General features: G+C 49.0%; 1 protein-coding gene across 3 annotated transcripts in view; it reads right to left on the bottom strand.

The window, feature by feature from the left end:
* Nucleotides 1–738: 738 nt before the first annotated feature.
* LOC120924702 overlaps nucleotides 739–20,969 on the bottom strand; it is a 60,476-nt gene continuing 40,245 nt past the window's right edge. For all 3 annotated transcript variants that reach the window (XM_040335716.1, XM_040335715.1, XM_040335714.1), the window contains 4 exons: nucleotides 20,576–20,651; nucleotides 12,122–12,234; nucleotides 11,516–11,547; nucleotides 739–919 (listed from right to left, as the gene is read on the bottom strand). In XM_040335716.1, coding sequence (XP_040191650.1) covers nucleotides 887–919; nucleotides 11,516–11,547; nucleotides 12,122–12,234; nucleotides 20,576–20,651 — 254 coding nt within the window. In that variant the 3' untranslated portion in view covers nucleotides 739–886. The remainder of the gene's footprint in view (nucleotides 920–11,515; nucleotides 11,548–12,121; nucleotides 12,235–20,575; nucleotides 20,652–20,969) is intronic.

Genomic DNA, 20,969 nt, shown 5'->3' with positions numbered 1-20,969 from the left:
TTTGGGGTTGGAATTGAGTTGGGTTGGGGGTTGGAGTAGAGTTGGGGGTTGGAGTTGAGTTGGGTTGTGGGTTGGAGTAGAGTTGGGGATTGGAGTTGAGTTGGGTTGGGGGTTGGAGTAGAGTTGGGGATTGGAGTTGAGTTGGGTTGGGGGTTGGAGTAAAATTGAGTTGGGGGTTGGAGTTGAGTTGGGTTGGGGGTTGGAGTTGAGTTGGGTTGGGGGGTTGGAGTTGAGTTGGGGGTTGGAGTTGAGTTAGGTTGGGGGTTGGAGTTGAGTTGGGGGTTGGAGTAGAGTTGGGTTAAGGGTTGGAGTAGAGTTTGGTTAAGGGTTGGAGTCGAGTTGGGTTAAGGGTTGGAGTAGAGTTGGGTTAAGGGTTGGAGTAGAGTTGGGTTAAGGGTTGGAGTAGAGTTGGGTTAAGGGTTGGAGTAGAGTTGGGTTGGGGGTTGGAGTTGAGTTAGGTTGGGGGTTGGAGTTGAGTTAGGTTGGGGGTTGGAGTTGAGTTAGGTTGGGGGTTGGAGTTGAGTTGGGGGTTGGAGTAGAGTTGGGTTAAAGGTTGGCGTAGAGTTGGGTTAAGGGTTGGAGTAGAGTTGGGTTGGGGGTTGGAGTTGAGTTGAGTTGGGGTTGGAGTTGAGTTGAGTTAGAGGTTGGAGTAGAGTTGGGTTGGGGGTTGGAGTAGAGTTGGGTTGGGGGTTGGAGTAGAGTTGGGTTGGGGGTTGGAGTAGAGTTGGGTTGGGGGTTGGAGTAGAGTTGGGTTGGGGGCTGGAGTTGAGTTGGGTTGGGGGCTGGAGTTGAGTTGGGTTGGGGGTTGGCCCCATATTATCCTTTTGCTGGACGCTCATCCTGGGACCCCGACTGCCGCTTCTGAGGAGGGTGTCCAAAAAGGGGCTTACAGAGGATTCTGGATGACCCCAGCCGTATCCTAAACGGAAAGATTGATAGAAAGTGTCAAGTGATATATTTCTCTTGTTGGTTTCATTGCGAAAAAAATTGTCAAATCATTGGTGTCAGTGGGATAGACCCAGTTTCTAGACGCCCCAAAAATGTAATCATTGTATGCAGGGCGTGTCTAGTATGCCCTGCTGCCGGGATCCCCCCTGTCACAGTACACCACAATTCAGCTCTGATGAATCACAGATGCAATGTATAGAAGGTCACGTTAGCAGGCGCTGTAAAAAAACATAAAAACAGTCCAGCAATGTTTATCAACAACCCTAATGCTCAGCCACCAATACAGAAAGATACAAAGAAATACTGTTTTATTTTGTAACTTTCTGTTTATTCATCCACAGATGAACTTTGATCTGCAGATGAAGTCCGTTAAAGCAACCTGACAAGTAAAAAATTACTATTAAATGTTCCTCCGTTGAACCACCTTATTAACCCTTCGTTTATCAGCCCTAATTAACTCCTTATTCTACTTCTCCATTTAATTATAATTTTCCTGGTGATTTTTTTTCTATTTTATTAACTAATATTTAAAAAAAATCTGCTTTTGTTTGCTTTGTTCATTAATATTTTTTACACCTTTTTACATCTATTTACAAGTATCGCACTAAAAAAAAAAAAGTGCAAAATTAAAAAAAAAAAATACTTTTATTGGCCCAGATTCACGAATCTCAGCGCATCAATAGGCGGGCGTATCGCAATGCAGATACACTAGACCGTCGAAACGTAGAGAGGCAAGCTGCCTATTCAGCAAGCAAATGCGCGCTGCGATGCGCCATCGTAATGTAATTTTGATGGCGTAACCCGACGTAATTCAAATTGGGAAGGAGGTGGGCGTGATCCATTTAAATGAATCGTGACCCCATGCAAATTAAGGTCCGAACGAACGGCGCATGCGCCGTCACGTGATCGCATCCCCCGCGTCCCACTGCGCATGCGCCCCAATTCGCCGATCGTAGTCCCCCCCACGATAACCCAGCCCACCGTTTCCGCCCAGGGCATAAATCCGCCCAGACATGCGCCAGTCAAGTGCAAAAGTACACCTGCTGGTTTTGGTCGTTTGGTGTGGCTACTTTTGCTTTGGTCAGATCAAAAAAGATGTCTGAGGCTGGCACGAAAGATAGGAGGGAAAAAAACTTTCTTATTGAGGAGAAGGCGGTGATTATTGATGCCATGAGGAAGTATAACAAGTTCCTCCACGGCAAGGAAAGTGGCTCGACCAGCAAGGTCCGTAAGGATCAAGGCCCAGATTCACGAAGCAGATACGACGGTGTATCTCGAGATACGCGGCGTAAGTGTAGATGTGCGCCGTCGTATCGATGCGCGGTACCCACAGAAGCACATACACGTGAACTTAGGCTTCACCCGTCCAACGCAACTGTCCTCCGCCGGCGAAACTTAGGCGCATATTTAGGCTAGGCGTAGTCTTCGTTCCCATTGATTAGCTATTCAATTATGCAAATGAGGGCGAAATGCCGATTCACATGCGTACGATTGTCCGTCGTAGGCTACGCGCGGTGCGCGTAAGCTGCTAGCCCGATCTAAAGTTACCCTTCATAAAAGCAGGGGTAACTTTGCAACGGACTTGCACAGGTCAGCTGGAGAGCAGCAACAGCAGCAGCGTGACAGAAGAGCTGAGCAACAACACTTGCAGGACAACACATCTGTGTGCCAACATGTCAGGGGCAGCCGTGGTCATAGTACTACGGCGTCTACGAGCACGCAGGAGGAGGGCACAGGAGAGGGTACCCCGAGATCGCATGGACCTCTTTGGCATGGTGGAATCGGAGGTGTTTCGCTTGTTGAGATTTGACACTGAAGCCATCATGGAAATAGTACGATCCCTGCAGGATGACCTCACCAACCCAACACATCGATCACAAGCAGTGCCGCCACTGCTCAAGGTCATGGCAACCCTGCATTTTTTGGCCAGTGGATCATTTCAAAGAACCAGTGGAAATTTGGCTGGGATGTCCCAATCCACAATGAGTAGGTGCGTGCACCAAGTTGTACCCGCTATCCTGAGACGGATGTCCCACCACATTGTGAGACCCACCCAGGAGGTCCAGCAGGCAAAGGCAAGAACCGAATTCTTTAAAATAGCCAGATTTCCACGCACTGTGGGGGCCATTGATTGTTCTCACGTGGCACTCCAGCCCCCCCGTGACGCTGAACATATGTACCGTAACAGGAAGAATTGGCATTCCATTAATGTACAAGTAATAACCGATGCTCAAGGCCTCATATGGCACGTATGTGCTAAACACCCTGGGGCCACCCATGACAGCTTTATCTACCGGCAAAGTGACATCCCAAGACAATTTGAAGAGAACGTGTATGGGGACAGCTGGCTGGTTGGTGAGTGACATGGGTGTCAGGCATTACTGTCCCCCCCCCATGATGCTGACATCACGAGGGGCACATGCATGACTAACATCCTCCTGTCTTTTCCCTTACAGGTGACTCTGGATATGCCCTGGGACCCCATCTCATGACTCCATTCCGGAACCCACAAACACCAGGAGAAAGAAGCTACAATGAGGCTCATATACGTACCCGGGGAGTGGTGGAGCGCACGTTTGGCCTCCTGAAGTCACGGTTCCGATGCCTAGATAGGTCTGGGGGTACACTGTTGTATGCCCCAGACTTTGTGTGCCAGATAATCGGGGCATGTTGCATTTTGCACAATTTCGCAATGAGAAGGGGCCTGCAGATTGAAGTCCGTCATGACCTGACCCCCGAACCAGACATTCCCCCCCCACCCGAGGGTCCCCCGTCTGCTGAGGGAAGAGCAGTCAGGAGATGCCTCGTGGTAGGCTTATTTTCACGTGCAACACGCACATGAAACATGTCACAATGCTAATGCACGCATGCACCCCACTGTGGTCCCTAACACACCCCCCCCCCCAAACACCAATAAATTGGATTAGACCGAAGTACACCGTGCGGTACTTGGGAGCAGCAACGCCACGTCAAGGCTCCAATTATGTTGCTGTATGTTTTTCAGAAAATATTTGTCAATATATATATCCCAAATAAAAATAAAATAAATACAACTCCAATTGAGTCTCATAATAAAAAAATATCACTCATATCATGAGTATCAATTAATAACAAAAAATCAAATAGAATATAAAAATAAAATAATATAAATGGCACTCATCTGGCCCGACGTGTACTACGCCTAGTGCCAAGGCTCCGTGCCCTCTGTTGCCTGGGGGCAGCCGCGGGTGGGGGGGGTGGGTCATTGGGAGGAGGAACATCCCCCGGTCTCTCCCTGGCTGCCTGGATACCCTCTAAAGCCAGGGCTATGCGGGTGAGGACCGCAGTGGTCTGATTCCCCACCGCCTCAATGGCTGCTGTATTGGCCTGTATGGCCACTCCCAGGCTCCTGACCTCTGCCACAAGGCCTGAATTAGTGTCATCCAGGTCCCTAACGCAGGTCACCAACGCAGTGCTGTTGGCACTGAGCTCCTGCACATTTTCACTCATGGTGGCAGTGAAAGCAGCCTGGGTCTGATGCATGGAGGCCAGGCTGGCTGCCACCCGGCGCATATCACATGCAACAGAACCCACATGTTGGGTCTGCCTGGCCAGGTCCATAGCCAAAGTGGCTTCTAAGGCATCAGGATCACCCCTCGTCTTCCTAGTTGCCTTCCTGGGTGCAGGTGAGGCTTGGGGACGAATGTATGGGGAGGACCCTGAGGGAACTTCCCTTAGGGAGGATGGGCTTCCCAAAAGGGTGGAGGCCCTTGGGGGGGTTACAATGAAGTTGGAGTCCCTTGGGGGGGTATCCCCTATGGAGGTATGGGAGGGTCCAGCGACGGTGGTCTCATCCCCCAGATATATGCCATCATCCAGGTGCCCGTGCTCCTCCTCCACTTCCTCTAATGGAGAGGTGTGGACACTGGTATCCTGGGATTGGCTTGGTTGGCCAGCAGCCGAGGATGGGCCCGCTTCATCCTGCATATCTGTGGATGACACAAAACAGTAATATGTTGGTGGACCCACACACTTGTCACATATTCACTCCCCCCCCCACATGCTATACACCAGATAAAATAAAAAACACACTCACCTGTCCTCAAGGGCTGATCAACTGACTCGAAGCCCTCCAGGCCCTCCACCTGCTCCTTCTCCAGGCACCTGGCAATGACCTCCTCATCAGGTGTCAGTCTTAGTTTCAGGGCTGGTCCACCTCCGGTGCCCCTACTGTGTTTTTTTATCTTGGCCACCTTCTCCTTCACAAGACGCCGCAGGTCGTTGATCTTCTTGGCGATCTTGTCTGGGGTCCGGTTGGCATAGCCAAGGGCACTCACCTCCGCAGCAATCTGTGTCAAGATTTGATCCTTACGGACCTTGCTGGTCGAGCCACTTTCCTTGCCGTGGAGGAACTTGTTATACTTCCTCATGGCATCAATAATCACCGCCTTCTCCTCAATAAGAAAGTTTTTTTCCCTCCTATCTTTCGTGCCAGCCTCAGACATCTTTTTTGATCTGACCAAAGCAAAAGTAGCCACACCAAACGACCAAAACCAGCAGGTGTACTTTTGCACTTGACTGGCGCATGTCTGGGCGGATTTATGCCCTGGGCGGAAACGGTGGGCTGGGTTATCGTGGGGGGGACTACGATCGGCGAATTGGGGCGCATGCGCAGTGGGACGCGGGGGATGCGATCACGTGACGGCGCATGCGCCGTTCGTTCGGACCTTAATTTGCATGGGGTCACGATTCATTTAAATGGATCACGCCCACCTCCTTCCCAATTTGAATTACGTCGGGTTACGCCATCAAAATTACATTACGATGGCGCATCGCAGCGCGCATTTGCTTGCTGAATAGGCAGCTTGCCTCTCTACGTTTCGACGGTCTAGTGTATCTGCATTGCGATACGCCCGCCTATTGATGCGCTGAGATTCGTGAATCTGGGCCCAAATCTTGACACAGATTGCTGCGGAGGTGAGTGCCCTTGGCTATGCCAACCGGACCCCAGACAAGATCGCCAAGAAGATCAACGACCTGCGGCGTCTTGTGAAGGAGAAGGTGGCCAAGATAAAAAAACACAGTAGGGGCACCGGAGGTGGACCAGCCCTGAAACTAAGACTGACACCTGATGAGGAGGTCATTGCCAGGTGCCTGGAGAAGGAGCAGGTGGAGGGCCTGGAGGGCTTCGAGTCAGTTGATCAGCCCTTGAGGACAGGTGAGTGTGTTTTTTATTTTATCTGGTGTATAGCATGTGGGGGGGGGAGTGAATATGTGACAAGTGTGTGGGTCCACCAACATATTACTGTTTTGTGTCATCCACAGATATGCAGGATGAAGCGGGCCCATCCTCGGCTGCTGGCCAACCAAGCCAATCCCAGGATACCAGTGTCCACACCTCTCCATTAGAGGAAGTGGAGGAGGAGCACGGGCACCTGGATGATGGCATATATCTGGGGGATGAGACCACCGTCGCTGGACCCTCCCATACCTCCATAGGGGATACCCCCCCAAGGGACTCCAACTTCATTGTAACCCCCCCAAGGGCCTCCACCCTTTTGGGAAGCCCATCCTCCCTAAGGGAAGTTCCCTCAGGGTCCTCCCCATACATTCGTCCCCAAGCCTCACCTGCACCCAGGAAGGCAACTAGGAAGACGAGGGGTGATCCTGATGCCTTAGAAGCCACTTTGGCTATGGACCTGGCCAGGCAGACCCAACATGTGGGTTCTGTTGCATGTGATATGCGCCGGGTGGCAGCCAGCCTGGCCTCCATGCATCAGACCCAGGCTGCTTTCACTGCCACCATGAGTGAAAATGTGCAGGAGCTCAGTGCCAACAGCACTGCGTTGGTGACCTGCGTTAGGGACCTGGATGACACTAATTCAGGCCTTGTGGCAGAGGTCAGGAGCCTGGGAGTGGCCATACAGGCCAATACAGCAGCCATTGAGGCGGTGGGGAATCAGACCACTGCGGTCCTCACCCGCATAGCCCTGGCTTTAGAGGGTATCCAGGCAGCCAGGGAGAGACCGGGGGATGTTCCTCCTCCCAATGACCCACCCCCCCCACCCGCGGCTGCCCCCAGGCAACAGAGGGCACGGAGCCTTGGCACTAGGCGTAGTACACGTCGGGCCAGATGAGTGCCATTTATATTATTTTATTTTTATATTCTATTTGATTTTTTGTTATTAATTGATACTCATGATATGAGTGATATTTTTTTATTATGAGACTCAATTGGAGTTGTATTTATTTTATTTTTATTTGGGATATATATATTGACAAATATTTTCTGAAAAACATACAGCAACATAATTGGAGCCTTGACGTGGCGTTGCTGCTCCCAAGTACCGCACGGTGTACTTCGGTCTAATCCAATTTATTGGTGTTTGGGGGGGGGGGGGTGTTAGGGACCACAGTGGGGTGCATGCGTGCATTAGCATTGTGACATGTTTCATGTGCGTGTTGCACGTGAAAATAAGCCTACCACGAGGCATCTCCTGACTGCTCTTCCCTCAGCAGACGGGGGACCCTCGGGTGGGGGGGGAATGTCTGGTTCGGGGGTCAGGTCATGACGGACTTCAATCTGCAGGCCCCTTCTCATTGCGAAATTGTGCAAAATGCAACATGCCCCGATTATCTGGCACACAAAGTCTGGGGCATACAACAGTGTACCCCCAGACCTATCTAGGCATCGGAACCGTGACTTCAGGAGGCCAAACGTGCGCTCCACCACTCCCCGGGTACGTATATGAGCCTCATTGTAGCTTCTTTCTCCTGGTGTTTGTGGGTTCCGGAATGGAGTCATGAGATGGGGTCCCAGGGCATATCCAGAGTCACCTGTAAGGGAAAAGACAGGAGGATGTTAGTCATGCATGTGCCCCTCGTGATGTCAGCATCATGGGGGGGGGACAGTAATGCCTGACACCCATGTCACTCACCAACCAGCCAGCTGTCCCCATACACGTTCTCTTCAAATTGTCTTGGGATGTCACTTTGCCGGTAGATAAAGCTGTCATGGGTGGCCCCAGGGTGTTTAGCACATACGTGCCATATGAGGCCTTGAGCATCGGTTATTACTTGTACATTAATGGAATGCCAATTCTTCCTGTTACGGTACATATGTTCAGCGTCACGGGGGGGCTGGAGTGCCACGTGAGAACAATCAATGGCCCCCACAGTGCGTGGAAATCTGGCTATTTTAAAGAATTCGGTTCTTGCCTTTGCCTGCTGGACCTCCTGGGTGGGTCTCACAATGTGGTGGGACATCCGTCTCAGGATAGCGGGTACAACTTGGTGCACGCACCTACTCATTGTGGATTGGGACATCCCAGCCAAATTTCCACTGGTTCTTTGAAATGATCCACTGGCCAAAAAATGCAGGGTTGCCATGACCTTGAGCAGTGGCGGCACTGCTTGTGATCGATGTGTTGGGTTGGTGAGGTCATCCTGCAGGGATCGTACTATTTCCATGATGGCTTCAGTGTCAAATCTCAACAAGCGAAACACCTCCGATTCCACCATGCCAAAGAGGTCCATGCGATCTCGGGGTACCCTCTCCTGTGCCCTCCTCCTGCGTGCTCGTAGACGCCGTAGTACTATGACCACGGCTGCCCCTGACATGTTGGCACACAGATGTGTTGTCCTGCAAGTGTTGTTGCTCAGCTCTTCTGTCACGCTGCTGCTGTTGCTGCTCTCCAGCTGACCTGTGCAAGTCCGTTGCAAAGTTACCCCTGCTTTTATGAAGGGTAACTTTAGATCGGGCTAGCAGCTTACGCGCACCGCGCGTAGCCTACGACGGACAATCGTACGCATGTGAATCGGCATTTCGCCCTCATTTGCATAATTGAATAGCTAATCAATGGGAACGAAGACTACGCCTAGCCTAAATATGCGCCTAAGTTTCGCCGGCGGAGGACAGTTGCGTTGGACGGGTGAAGCCTAAGTTCACGTGTATGTGCTTCTGTGGGTACCGCGCATCGATACGACGGCGCACATCTACACTTACGCCGCGTATCTCGAGATACACCGTCGTATCTGCTTCGTGAATCTGGGCCATTCATTTGTAAATAAACTTTGTAATGTTTTGTACCAGAATCATAATTTTTGTGGTGTTTTAAAAAGGAAAAAATACAGAATAAAATGCACACTTTTTATGTGCAGTAAAATAAGCCCCATTGCTGGTGTCAGTGAGATAAAATAAGCCCCACTGTTGGTGTCAGTGAGATAAAATAAGCCCCATTGTTGGTGTCAGTGAGATAAAATAAGCCCCATTGTTGGTGTCAGTGAAATGCAGTAATTGGATGGGGAAAAAGGATGCTTGGAGGAGAGACTGTGGGAATGGAGGGGGGAGACTGGAGGAACTGGGAACAAAGACTGAAGGAAATGAAAGGAAAGACTGTGGGAACTGGGGAGAGCGAGAGTGGAAAATGGAGGGACAGCCTGAAGGAACTGGGAGGAGATACTTCAGGAACTGGGAGGAGATAGTACAAGAACTGGGAGGAGTGATTGCAGGAACTGGGAGGAGATACTTCAGGAACTGGGAGGAGATACTTCAGGAACTGGGAGGAGATACTTCAGAAACTGGGAGGAGATACTTCAGGAACTGGGAGGAGACAGTACAGGAAATAGGAGGAGACAATACAGGAAACAGGAGGAGATACTTCAGGAACTGGGAGGAGATACAGGAACTGGGAGGAGATAGTACAGGAAATAGGAGGAGATACTTCAGGAAATAGGAGGAGATAGTACAGGAAATAGGAGGAGATTGTACAGGAAATAGGAGGAGATTGTACAGGAAATAGGAGGAGACAGTACAGGAACTGAGTTGAGACACTGAAGGAGCTTGGGGGAGAGACTGAAAGAACTGTATGAAAGAGTTGATAAATTGGGGAGGGGGGCCTGCAGGATCCCTGAAGTGTGACTGCAGGAATGGGTAGGAGATACTGCAAGAACTGGGGGAGGAGAGACTACAGAAACTGGATAATGAGAGACTGCATGAATTGGTAGGAGATACTAAAGGAACTGGTAGGAGAGACTGCAGGAACCCTGAGGTTTGGCTGCAGGAACTGGTAGGAGATACTGCAGGAACCGGGAACGGAGAGACTACATGAACTGGAGGAGTGGAGACTGCCAGGACTAGTGGGAGAGACTGATGAAATAGGGAAAACTACAGGAACTCTGATTAGAGACTGCAGGAACTGGTAGGAAATACTGCAGGAACTAGGGGAAGGAGAGACTGCAGGAACCCTGAGGTGTGGCTGCAGGAACCCTGAGGTGTGGCTGCAGGAACCCTGAGGTGTGGCTGCAGGAACTGGTAGGAGATGCTGATGAAACTTGGGGAAGGAGAGACTGCATGAACTGGAGGAGTGGAGACTGCCAGGACTAGTGGGAGAGACTGAAGAAATAGGGGGAAGAAACTACAGGAACGCTAATGAGAGGCTGCAGGAACTTGGAGGCGAGACTGCAGGAACTGTGGAAAAAAGAATTACGGTAGTCCACGAACACAGGGTGAAAAGACTGCAGAAAATGGAGAGAGATGTTTAATATCTTAGGAGAACAGACTGTGGGAAATAGACAGTGATTGGAGGATGTGACCACTGGTGGGAAAATAAAGAGTATAATCTAGTGCCCTGGGACAGCAGATATAGGGAGGGGGTGGACAGCAGTACCCAGTATATGGAGATATAGGGAGGGGGGTGGACAGCAGTACCCAGTATATGGAGATATAGGGAGGGGGGTGGACAGCAGTACCCAGTATATGGAGATATAGGGAGGGGGTGGACAGCAGTACCTAGTATATGGAGATATAGGGAGGGTGATGGACAGCAGTACCCAGTATATGGAGATATAGGGAGGGGGGTGGACAGCAGTACCCAGTATATGGAGATATAGGGAGGGCGGTGGACAGCAGTACCCAGTATATGGAGATATAGGGAGGGCGGTGGACAGCAGTACCCAGTATATGGAGATATAGGGAGGGGGGTGGACAGCAGTACCCAGTATATGGAGATATAGGGAGGGGGGTGGACAGCAGTACCCAGTATATGGAGATATAGGGAGGGGGGTGGACAGTAGTACCCAGTATATGGAGATATAGGGAGGGGGGTGGACAGCAGTACCCAGTATATGGAGATATAGGGAGGGGGTGGACAGCAATATCCAGTATATGGAGATATAGGGAAGGGAGTGGACAGCATTACCCAGTATATGGAGATATAGGGAGGGGGTGGACAGCAGTACCCAGTATATGGAGATATAGGGAGGGGAGTGGACAGCAGTACCCAGTATATGGAGATATAGGGAGGGGGGTGGACAGCAGTACCCAGTATATGGAGATATAGGGAGGGGGTGGACAGCAGTACCCAGTATATGGAGATATAGGGAGGGGGTGGACAGCAATACCCAGTATATGGAGATATAGGGAGGGGGGTGGACAGCAGTACCCAGTATATGGAGATATAGGGAGGGGGGTGGACAGAAGTAAAATACCCCAGTCCGAGAGGGGGGGGATAAATGTGATTACAAGGAGTGTGCTGGGATCCCCAATCATATCATTCCCTGCACCCAATAAACCAAGAAGGATGCTTACCCGATCACTAGCGCCCCCTATCTCAAGGTTTCCTGGGGGGGGAAAAAGACAATGCAGCTGTTATTGTGAGTAAAAGGAAAACAAAGTCATCAATGCTGAATGATTGATCAGAGTCATGTGCACAGTGTTGGAATCCAAACTAATTGGTGTTGCTATCTTAAAGCTCCGCCTTTATAACAAGCCAATTGCTCCCCCTATTGGATATGCCAGACAGTGCAGTCAGTATCCTTGTTAAACAACTTCTGCTTAAACTATCTGCATACAATGTTCCTCGGGTTCATTGGATGTCTATTGACAAAGTTCTACTGCACTAAGTAGGAAGTCCAACATGTCTATGTAATAATCAAATATGGCCGCACCCATCTACATGTATAATAAATACTGATTACAGAAACATAGGAAAGCAGATGGGATTTGAAGGAAATATTTATCCGGGATCTGATGTACATGAATGATGTACAATGACCTGATTAACCAATCAGAAATCATCTCAGCTGGAATGAAATGGTCATTGCCCTAACCGGAGCGCAGACAAGGGGATCTCTCACTCCCTATAGGAAAATTCTACTTAGGAAGAAATAGAGATTAGAATAATTTTCTCCTTACGTTGACGTTTTTTGTTCCACCTCCATAGAAAAAAAGAGCAGACCGCCAGAATGAGCACCGCAGCCAGACAAAGGAGGACAATCTGCAGAATTGCCGGACGGTAAGCAGACTTTCTGATTAAAAAGAAAATAAATATATAAGAAAAAATAACTCAATCAATCATCCAATCCCTTCAGGTCTGATATGGATATTAAGGGGAACCCCACACATTTTTTCAGGTCTGGTATAGATTTTAACGGAAACATTGTGCCAAAAAAAAAAGCGTGGGGTTCCCCCAAAAATCCATAACAGACCCTTATCCGAGCACGCAACCTGGCAGGCCGCAGGAAAAGAGGGGGATGAGAGGGCGCCCTCCTCCTGAACCGTACCAGGCCACATGCCCTCAACATGTGGAGGGTGCTTTGGGGGTCTGTGACCCCTCAAAGCACCTTGTCCCCATGTTGATGGGGACAAGGGCCTCATACCCTCAACCCTTGCCCAGTGGTTGTGGGGGTCTGCAGGCGGGGGGCTTATAGTAATCTGGAAGTCCCCTTTAACAAAAGGGACCCCCAGATTCCAGCCCCCCATGTGAATTGGTAAAGGGGTACATTGTACCTCTACCATTTCACAAAAAAAGTGTAAAAAAAAAGGTAAAAAAAAAAACACGTCATTTTAATAGAAAAAAGAATTCCAGCATGGTACATCCTTCCACGACCCGGACCCGGGCTACCCGCCACTACCCGCCGCTACATCCTCCTTCTTAGAAGGCTCCCGGGTGAATGACGTGTGAGCCGTGTGAATGAATAAATAAATAATTGAGAAACTTATATAGCGCGACACATGCAAACTTAATCGCCTCTGGGCGCTTGATGTACCTGACTCTTTTGATATCAAAAGAGATGAGTTTTGATCTTTTTCCTGAAGGCTAAGTGGTTCTCCTCCAACCGAATGCTGGTTAGTAAAGCGTTCCATAGTCTGGGACCTTGGACCGCGAATCTTCTATCTCCTTTGGTTTTGTAGTTGGCTTTCGGTATCTGAAGAAGATTTTGATTGGTGGATCGCAGAATGCGATTGGGATTATGGGCTTTTATTTTTTCGTATAGATAATGGGGAGCATTCCTATGGATACATCTATGGGTTAGACACAGTGCTTTAAAAGCAATTCTGTCTTTTACTGGTAACCAATGAAGGGATCTCAGCGAAGGTGAGATTGATTCCCAGGGCTTTTTCCCGGTCACTAGTCTGGCGGCCGTATTTTGAACGACTTGCAGACGAGCGATTTGGTACTTTGGGAGTCCGAGGTAAAGGGCATTTGCATAGTCCAGTCTAGAGTTCACAATTGATCCCACCACGACTGCTATGTCTTCTTTGGGAATAAAAGGAGTAAGTCTACGTAGTAGGCGCAGCAGATGGTGAGATCGCTGACTACCGACCCTATTTGGGCGTCCATTGTCATGTCGGAGTCGAAGATGACCCCGAGACTTTTGACTTTGGCGCTAGGGGAGATGATTTTGCCCAGAATTGGCGGGGGTATCCACGGTGTTGCATGTTGATTCCTCCGTTTGGCGTGAAACAGGAGAAGTTCTGTTTTCGCTCCGTTGAGTTTAAGGTAACTCTTTGTCATCCAGTTCTCTATCAAAGAGAGACATGTCTCTAGATTGAGATGATGATCCTTTCTATTGCAAATGCGGAAATACAGTTGCGTGTCATCTGCATATGAGTGATAAAGCAGTTTTTGGCTGCTGATGATTTCAAAAAGAGGACGAAGATAGATGTTGAATAACACCGGCGACAGAGGCGATCCTTGAGGGACTCCGCACGATACTGTGCGTTTCTCAGAAGTGAAGGGTCCTAGCTTCACTGTTTGAGATTGGTTTTCCAAAAAAGAGGATAACCAAGATAAATCGCCCTCTGCAACTCTGGCTACTTCAGTTAGCCGTGACAATAATAGTTTGTGGTCTACAGTGTCAAAAGCTGCGCTTAGGTCTAACAGAACCAGAAGACAAGATTCTCCTTCGTCTGCGGCCTCGAGAGCGTCGTCCCATATTTTAAGCAATGCTGTTTCCGTCCCATGTCCTGGTCGGAAACCCGATTGAAATGGATCAAGTAGGTTGTGGGTATCTAGATGCTGTTGCAGCTGTTGTACCACTACTTTTTCCATGATCTTTGAGAGTACATTTAGGCATGTTATGGGACAGCGGTGGAGAGGGTCCTTGGGGTCTAGTGTGGGTTTCTTCAAGATGGGTTTGATTATGCCCTCTTTCAACAGGGAGGGCACTATGCCCTCTTCGAAAGATTGGTTTATAAGCTGCGTGATGGGAGGTGCCAGGATGTCGACACATTCCTTCAGCAGTTTAGTGGGGATGATATCATTCGGTGCTGTGCCGTTACCTCAGGTGTGACATTTCTTTTATACCTGAGGGCAGGGCAACCCGTGACGAGTGACGCCGCCCCATTCTGACGAAACAGGGGTTTCCGGTGGCTTCCCCGTGGTGTCACAGATGACACGTCACGGGTGGCTCCGCCCTCGGGTATAAAAGAAATGTCACATGGCTCACGCGTCATTCGCCCGGGAGCCTTCTATGGAGGAGGCTGTATCGTTCGTTTCGGCGGATAGCGGCGAGAAACGCGGGTTCGGGGCGTGGAAGGATGTACATCGCTGGAATTTATTTTTTTATTTTTTATTAAAGGACTTTTTCCAAGTTGTCTGTGTATTTTTTTTATCTCTTTCGACACTTTTTTGTGAAATGGTAGAGGTACAATGTACCCCATTACCAATTCACATAGGGGGTCGGAATCTGGGGGTCCCCTTTTTTAAAGGGTGCTTCTAGATTACAATAAGAATTTATGTAGGATCCCATATCTACTCAGTATTTATGTAGGTCCGCATATCTCCTTAGTATTTATGTATGACCCGTTATCTTCTCAGTATTTATGTAAGACCCCTTATCAGTTCAGTATCTATGTAGGACCCCCTTATCGTCTTAGTATTTATGTAGAACCCCTGATCTGTTCAGTATTTACAGTATGTAGGACCCCTTATCTGCTCAGTATTTACAGTATGTAGACCCCTTATCTGTTCAGTATTTGTGCAGGACCCAGTATCTGCTCAGTATTTACCTGGGTGTTCAGATAATTTTTTTCCTTCCAGAGACACCACTGATGCTGGGCATTTTTGTAGAGGAGATACTAGATTTGGAGTAAAGGCTCAGTATAGAGGGGATACTGGATGTAGAGGAGAGGCTCAGTATAGAGGGGATACTGGAGGTAGAGGAGAGGCTCAGTATAGAGGAGATACTGGAGGTAGAGGAGAGGCTCAGTATAGAGGGGATATTGGATGTAGAGGAGAGGCTCAGTATAGAGGGGATACTGGATGTAGAGGAGAGGCTCAGTATAGAGGGGATACTGGAGGTAGAGGAGAGGCTCAGTATAGAGGAGATACTGGAGGTAGAGGAGAGGCTCAGTATAGAGGGGATATTGGATGTAGAGGAGAGGCTCAGTATAGAGGAGATACTGGATGTAGAGGAGAGGCTCAGTATAGAGGAGATACTGGAGGTAGAGGAGAGGCTCAGTATAGAGGAGATACTGGATGTAGAGGAGAGGCTCAGTATAGAGGAGATACTGGAGGTAGAGGAGAGGCTCAGTATAGAGGAGATACTGGAGGTAGAGGAGAGGCTCAATACAGAGGAGATACTGGAGGTAGAGGAGAGGCTCAGTATAGAGGAGTTACTGGATGTAGAGGAGAGGCTCAGTATAGAGGAGATACTGGAGGTAGAGGAGAGGCTCAGTATAGAGGAGATACTGGTGGTAGAGGAGAGGCTCGGTATAGAGGAGATACTGGAGGTAGAGGAGAGGCTCAATACAGAGGAGATATTGGAGGTAGAGGAGAGGCCCAGTATAGAGGAGATACTGGAAGTAGAGGAGAGGCTCAGTATAGAGGAGATACTGGAGGTAGAGGAGAGGCTCAGTATAGAGGAGATACTGGATGTAGAGGAGAGGCTCAGTATAGAGGAGATACTGGATGTAGAGGAGAGGCTCAGTATAGAGGAGATACTGGAGGTAGGGGAGAGGCTCAGTATAGAGGAGATACTGGATGTAGAGGAGAGGCTCGGTATAGAGGAGATACTGGAGGTAGAGGAGAGGTTCAGTATAGAGGAGATACTGGAGGTATAGGAGAGGCTCAATATAGAGGAGAAACTGAAAGTAGAGGAGAGGCTCAGTATAGAGGAGATATTGGAAGTAGAGGAGAGGCTCAGTATAGAGGAGATACTGGAGGTAAAGGAGAGGCTCAGTATAGAGGAGATAGTGGAGGTAGAGGAGAGGCTCAGTATAGAGGAGATACTGGAGGTAGAGGAGAGGCTCAGTATAGAGGAGATACTGGAGGTAGAGGAGAGGCTCAGTATAGAGGAGATACTGGAGGTAGAGGAGAGGCTCAGTATAGAGGAGATACTGGATGTAGAGGAGAGGCTCAATACAGAGGAGATACTGGAGGTAGAGGAGAGGCTCAGTATAGAGGAGATACTGGAGGTAGAGGAGAGGCCCAATATAGAGGGGATACTGGATGCAGAGGAGAGGATCAGTATAGAGGAGATACTGGAGGTAGAGGAGAGGCTCAGTATAGAGGAGATACTGGAAGTAGAGGAGAGGCTCTGTATAGAGGAGATACTGGAGGTAGAGGAGAGGCTCAGTATAGAGGAGATACTGGATGTAGAGGAGAGGCTCTGTATAGAGGAGATACTGAATGTAGAGGAGAGGCTCAGTATAGAGGAGACACTGGTGGTAGAGGAGAAGCTCAGTATAGAGGAGATCCTGGAGGTAAAGGAGAGGCTCAATATAGAGGAGACACTGGTGGTAGAGGAGAAACTCAGTATAGAGGAGATACTGGAGGTAGAGGAGAGGCTCGGTATAGAGGAGATACTGGAGGTAGAGGAGAGGCTCAGTATAGAGGAGATACTGGAGGTAGAGGAGAGGCTCAATACAGAGGAGATACTGGAGGTAGAGGAGAGGCTCAATACAGAGGAGATATTGGAGGTAGAGGAGAGGCTCAGTATAGAGGAGATCCTGGAAGTAGAGGAGAGGCTCAGTATAGAGGAGATACTGGATGTAGAGGAGAGGCTCAGTATAGAGGAGATACTGGAGGTAGAGGAGAGGCTCAGTATAGAGAAGATACTGGATGTAGAGGAGAGGCTCAGTATAGAGGAGATACTGGAGGTAGAGGAGAGGCTCAATACAGAGGAGATATTGGAGGTAGAGGAGAGGCTCAGTATAGAGGAGATCCTGGAAGTAGAGGAGAGGCTCAGTATAGAGGAGATACTGGATGTAGAGGAGAGGCTCAGTATAGAGGAGATACTGGAGGTAGAGGAGAGGCTCAGTATAGAGGAGATACTGGAGGTAGAGGAGAGGCTCAGTATAGAGGAGATCCTGGAAGTAGAGGAGAGGCTCAGTATAGAGGAGATCCTGGATGTAGAGGAGAGGTTCAGTATAGAGGAGATACTGGAGGTAGAGGAGAGGTTCAGTATAGAGGAGATACTGGAGGTATAGGAGAGGCTCAATATAGAGGAGAAACTGGAAGTAGAGGAGAGGCTCAGTATAGAGGAGATATTGGAAGTAGAGGAGAGGCTCAGTATAGAGGAGATACTGGAGGTAAAGGAGAGGCTCAGTATAGAGGAGATAGTGGAGGTAGAGGAGAGGCTCAGTATAGAGGAGATACTGGAGGTAGAGGAGAGGCTCAGTATAGAGGAGATACTGGAGGTAGAGGAGAGGCTCAATACAGAGGAGATATTGGAGGTAGAGGAGAGGCTCAGTATAGAGGAGATCCTGGAAGTAGAGGAGAGGCTCAGTATAGAGGAGATACTGGATGTAGAGGAGAGGCTCAGTATAGAGGAGATACTGGAGGTAGAGGAGAGGCTCAGTATAGAGGAGATACTGGAGGTAGAGGAGAGGCTCAGTATAGAGGAGATCCTGGAAGTAGAGGAGAGGCTCAGTATAGAGGAGATCCTGGATGTAGAGGAGAGGTTCAGTATAGAGGAGGTCCTGAAGGTAGAGGAGAGGCTCAGTATAGAGGAGATACTGGAGGTAGAGGAGAGGCTTAGTATAGAGGAGATCCTGGAAGTAGAGGAGAGGCTCAGTATAGAGGAGATACTGGATGTAGAGGAGAGGCTCAGTATAGAGGAGATACTGGATGTAGAGGAGAGGCTCAGTATAGAGGAGATACTGGATGTAGAGTAGAGGCTCAGTATAGAGGAGATACTGGATGTAGAGGAGAGGCTCAGTATAGAGGAGATACTGGAGGTAGAGGAGAGGCTCAGTATAGAGGGGATACTGGATGTAGAGGAGAGGCTCAGTATAGAGGGGATACTGGATGTAGAGGAGAGGCTCAGTATAGAGGAGATACTGGAGGTAGAGAAGAGGTTCAGTATAGAGGAGGTCCTGAAGGTAGAGGAGAGGCTCAGGATAGAGGAGATACTGGAGGTAGAGGAGAGGCTCAGTATAGAGGAGATACTGGATGTAGAGGAGAGGCTCAGTATAGAGGAGATACTGGATGTAGAGGAGAGGCTCAGTATAGAGGAGACACTGGAGGTAGAGGAGAGGCTCAGTATAGAGGAGATACTGGAGGTAGAGGAGAGGCTCAGTATAGAGGAGATACTGGAGGTAGAGGAGAGGCTCGGTATAGAGGAGATACTGGAGGTAGAGGAGAGGCTCGGTATAGAGGAGATCCTGGAAGTAGAGGAGAGGCTCAGTATAGAGGAGATACTGGAGGTAGAGGAGAGGCTCAGTATAGAGGAGATACTGGAGGTAGAGGAGAGGCTCGGTATTGAGGAGATACTGGAGGTAGAGGAGAGGCTCAGTATAGAGAAGATACTGGAGGTAGAGGAGAGGCTCAGTATAGAGGAGATACTGAAGGTAGAGGAGAGGCTCAGTATAGAGGAGATACTGGAGGTAGAGGAGAGGCTCAGTATAGAGGAGATACTGGATGTAGAGGAGAGGCTCAGTATAGAGGAGATACTGAATGTAGAGGAGAGGCTCAGTATAGAGGAGACACTGGAGGTAGAGGAGAGGCTCGGTATAGAGGAGATACTGGAGGTAGTGGAGAGGCTCAGTATAGAGGAGATACTGGATGTAGAGGAGAGGCTCAGTATAGAGGAGATTCTGGATGTAGAGGAGAGGCTCAGTATAGAGGAGATACTGGAGGTAGTGGAGAGGCTCAGTATAGAGGAGATACTGGATGTAGAGGAGAGGCTCAGTATAGAGGAGATACTGGAGGTAGTGGAGAGGCTCAGTATAGAGGAGATACTGGATGTAGAGGAGAGGCTCAGTATAGAGGAGATACTGGAGGTAGTGGAGAGGCTCAGTATAGAGGAGATACTGGATGTAGAGGAGAGGCTCAGTATAGAGGAGATACTGGATGTAGAGGAGAGGCTCAGTATAGAGGAGATACTGGAGGTAGTGGAGAGGCTCAGTATAGAGGAGATACTGGATGTAGAGGAGAGGCTCAGTATAGAGGAGATACTGGAGGTAGAGGAGAGGCTCGGTATAGAGGAGATCCTGGAAGTAGAGGAGAGGCTCAGTATAGAGGAGATCCTGGATGTAGAGGAGAGGTTCAGTATAGAGGAGGTCCTGAAGGTAGAGGAGAGGCTCAGTATAGAGGAGATACTGGAGGTAGAGGCTTAGTATAGAGGAGATCCTGGAAGTAGAGGAGAGGCTCAGTATAAAGGAGATACTGGATGTAGAGGAGAGGCTCAGTATAGAGGAGATACTGGATGTAGAGGAGAGGCTCAGTATAGAGGAGATACTGGATGTAGAGGAGAGGCTCAGTATAGAGGAGATACTGGATGTAGAGGAGAGGCTCAGTATAGAGGAGATACTGGATGTAGAGGAGAGGCTCAGTATAGAGGAGATACTGGTGGTAGAGTAGAGGCTCGGTATAGAGGAGATACTGGAGGTAGAGGAGAGGCTCGGTATAGAGGAGATAGTGGATGTAGAGGAGAGGCTCGGTATAGAGGAGATACTGGAGGTAGAGGAGAGGCTCGGTATAGAGGAGATACTGGAGGTAGAGGAGAGGCTCGGTATAGAGGAGAGGCTCAGTATAGAGGAGATACTGGAGGTAGAGGAGAGGCTCAGTATAGAGGAGATACTGGTGGTAGAGGAGAGGCTCAGTATAGAGGAGAGGCTCAGTATAGAGGAGATACTGGAGGTAGAGGAGAGGCTCAGTATAGAGGAGATACTGGAGGTAGAGGAGAGGCTCAGTATAGAGGATAAACTGGAGGTAGAGAAGAGGCTCAGTATAGAGGAGATCCTGAATGTAGAGGAGAGGCTCGGTATAGAGGAGATACTGGTGGTAGAGGAGAGGCTCGGTATAGCCTGGCCTCTCCAATTACAGTTTGCAGACCTTATAATCTTTTTTTTATTTTTCCCACCAATAATAAATTAATGTAATAAAAAATAAATGTGAATGAGATATCCGCCACTTCTCACCTAACTTTGACATTGTTATCATCGCCCTTATCTTCTTTTTGCTTCTCCTCTTCACAGATAGGATCGGTCGGAATACCTTAAACAGTTAGAACAGAGCAGAGTTCACACAGCTTCACTCTTTAGTTCCTCTGAAAGTCATTTTACAAGAATAACAAGATTTACTAACATTTTATAAGCCGTCTTTCCTTTCTTCTAAACCCACAAATCATAGAACAGGACAGGACATCGATCTCTGATCGCTCTTTGCTGGATTGGAAGGACTTTTGCTGGACTTTTCGCTTGTTCAGCGGGGGATGAACCTCATATAGAGCAGTGTTTTTTTTTATACCGACACAATATATGACGGCTTCCTTCTCCCGCTGACAATGGTTGTTAAGGAAGCAGCGGGTGTCGG

The sequence above is a fragment of the Rana temporaria genome, chromosome 1 (genome assembly GCF_905171775.1).
Source record: "Rana temporaria chromosome 1, aRanTem1.1, whole genome shotgun sequence".
Taxonomy (NCBI): domain Eukaryota; kingdom Metazoa; phylum Chordata; class Amphibia; order Anura; family Ranidae; genus Rana; species Rana temporaria.
The sequence above is the reverse complement of the archived record's forward strand: the minus strand, read 5'-3'. Positions and strand labels throughout refer to the sequence as shown.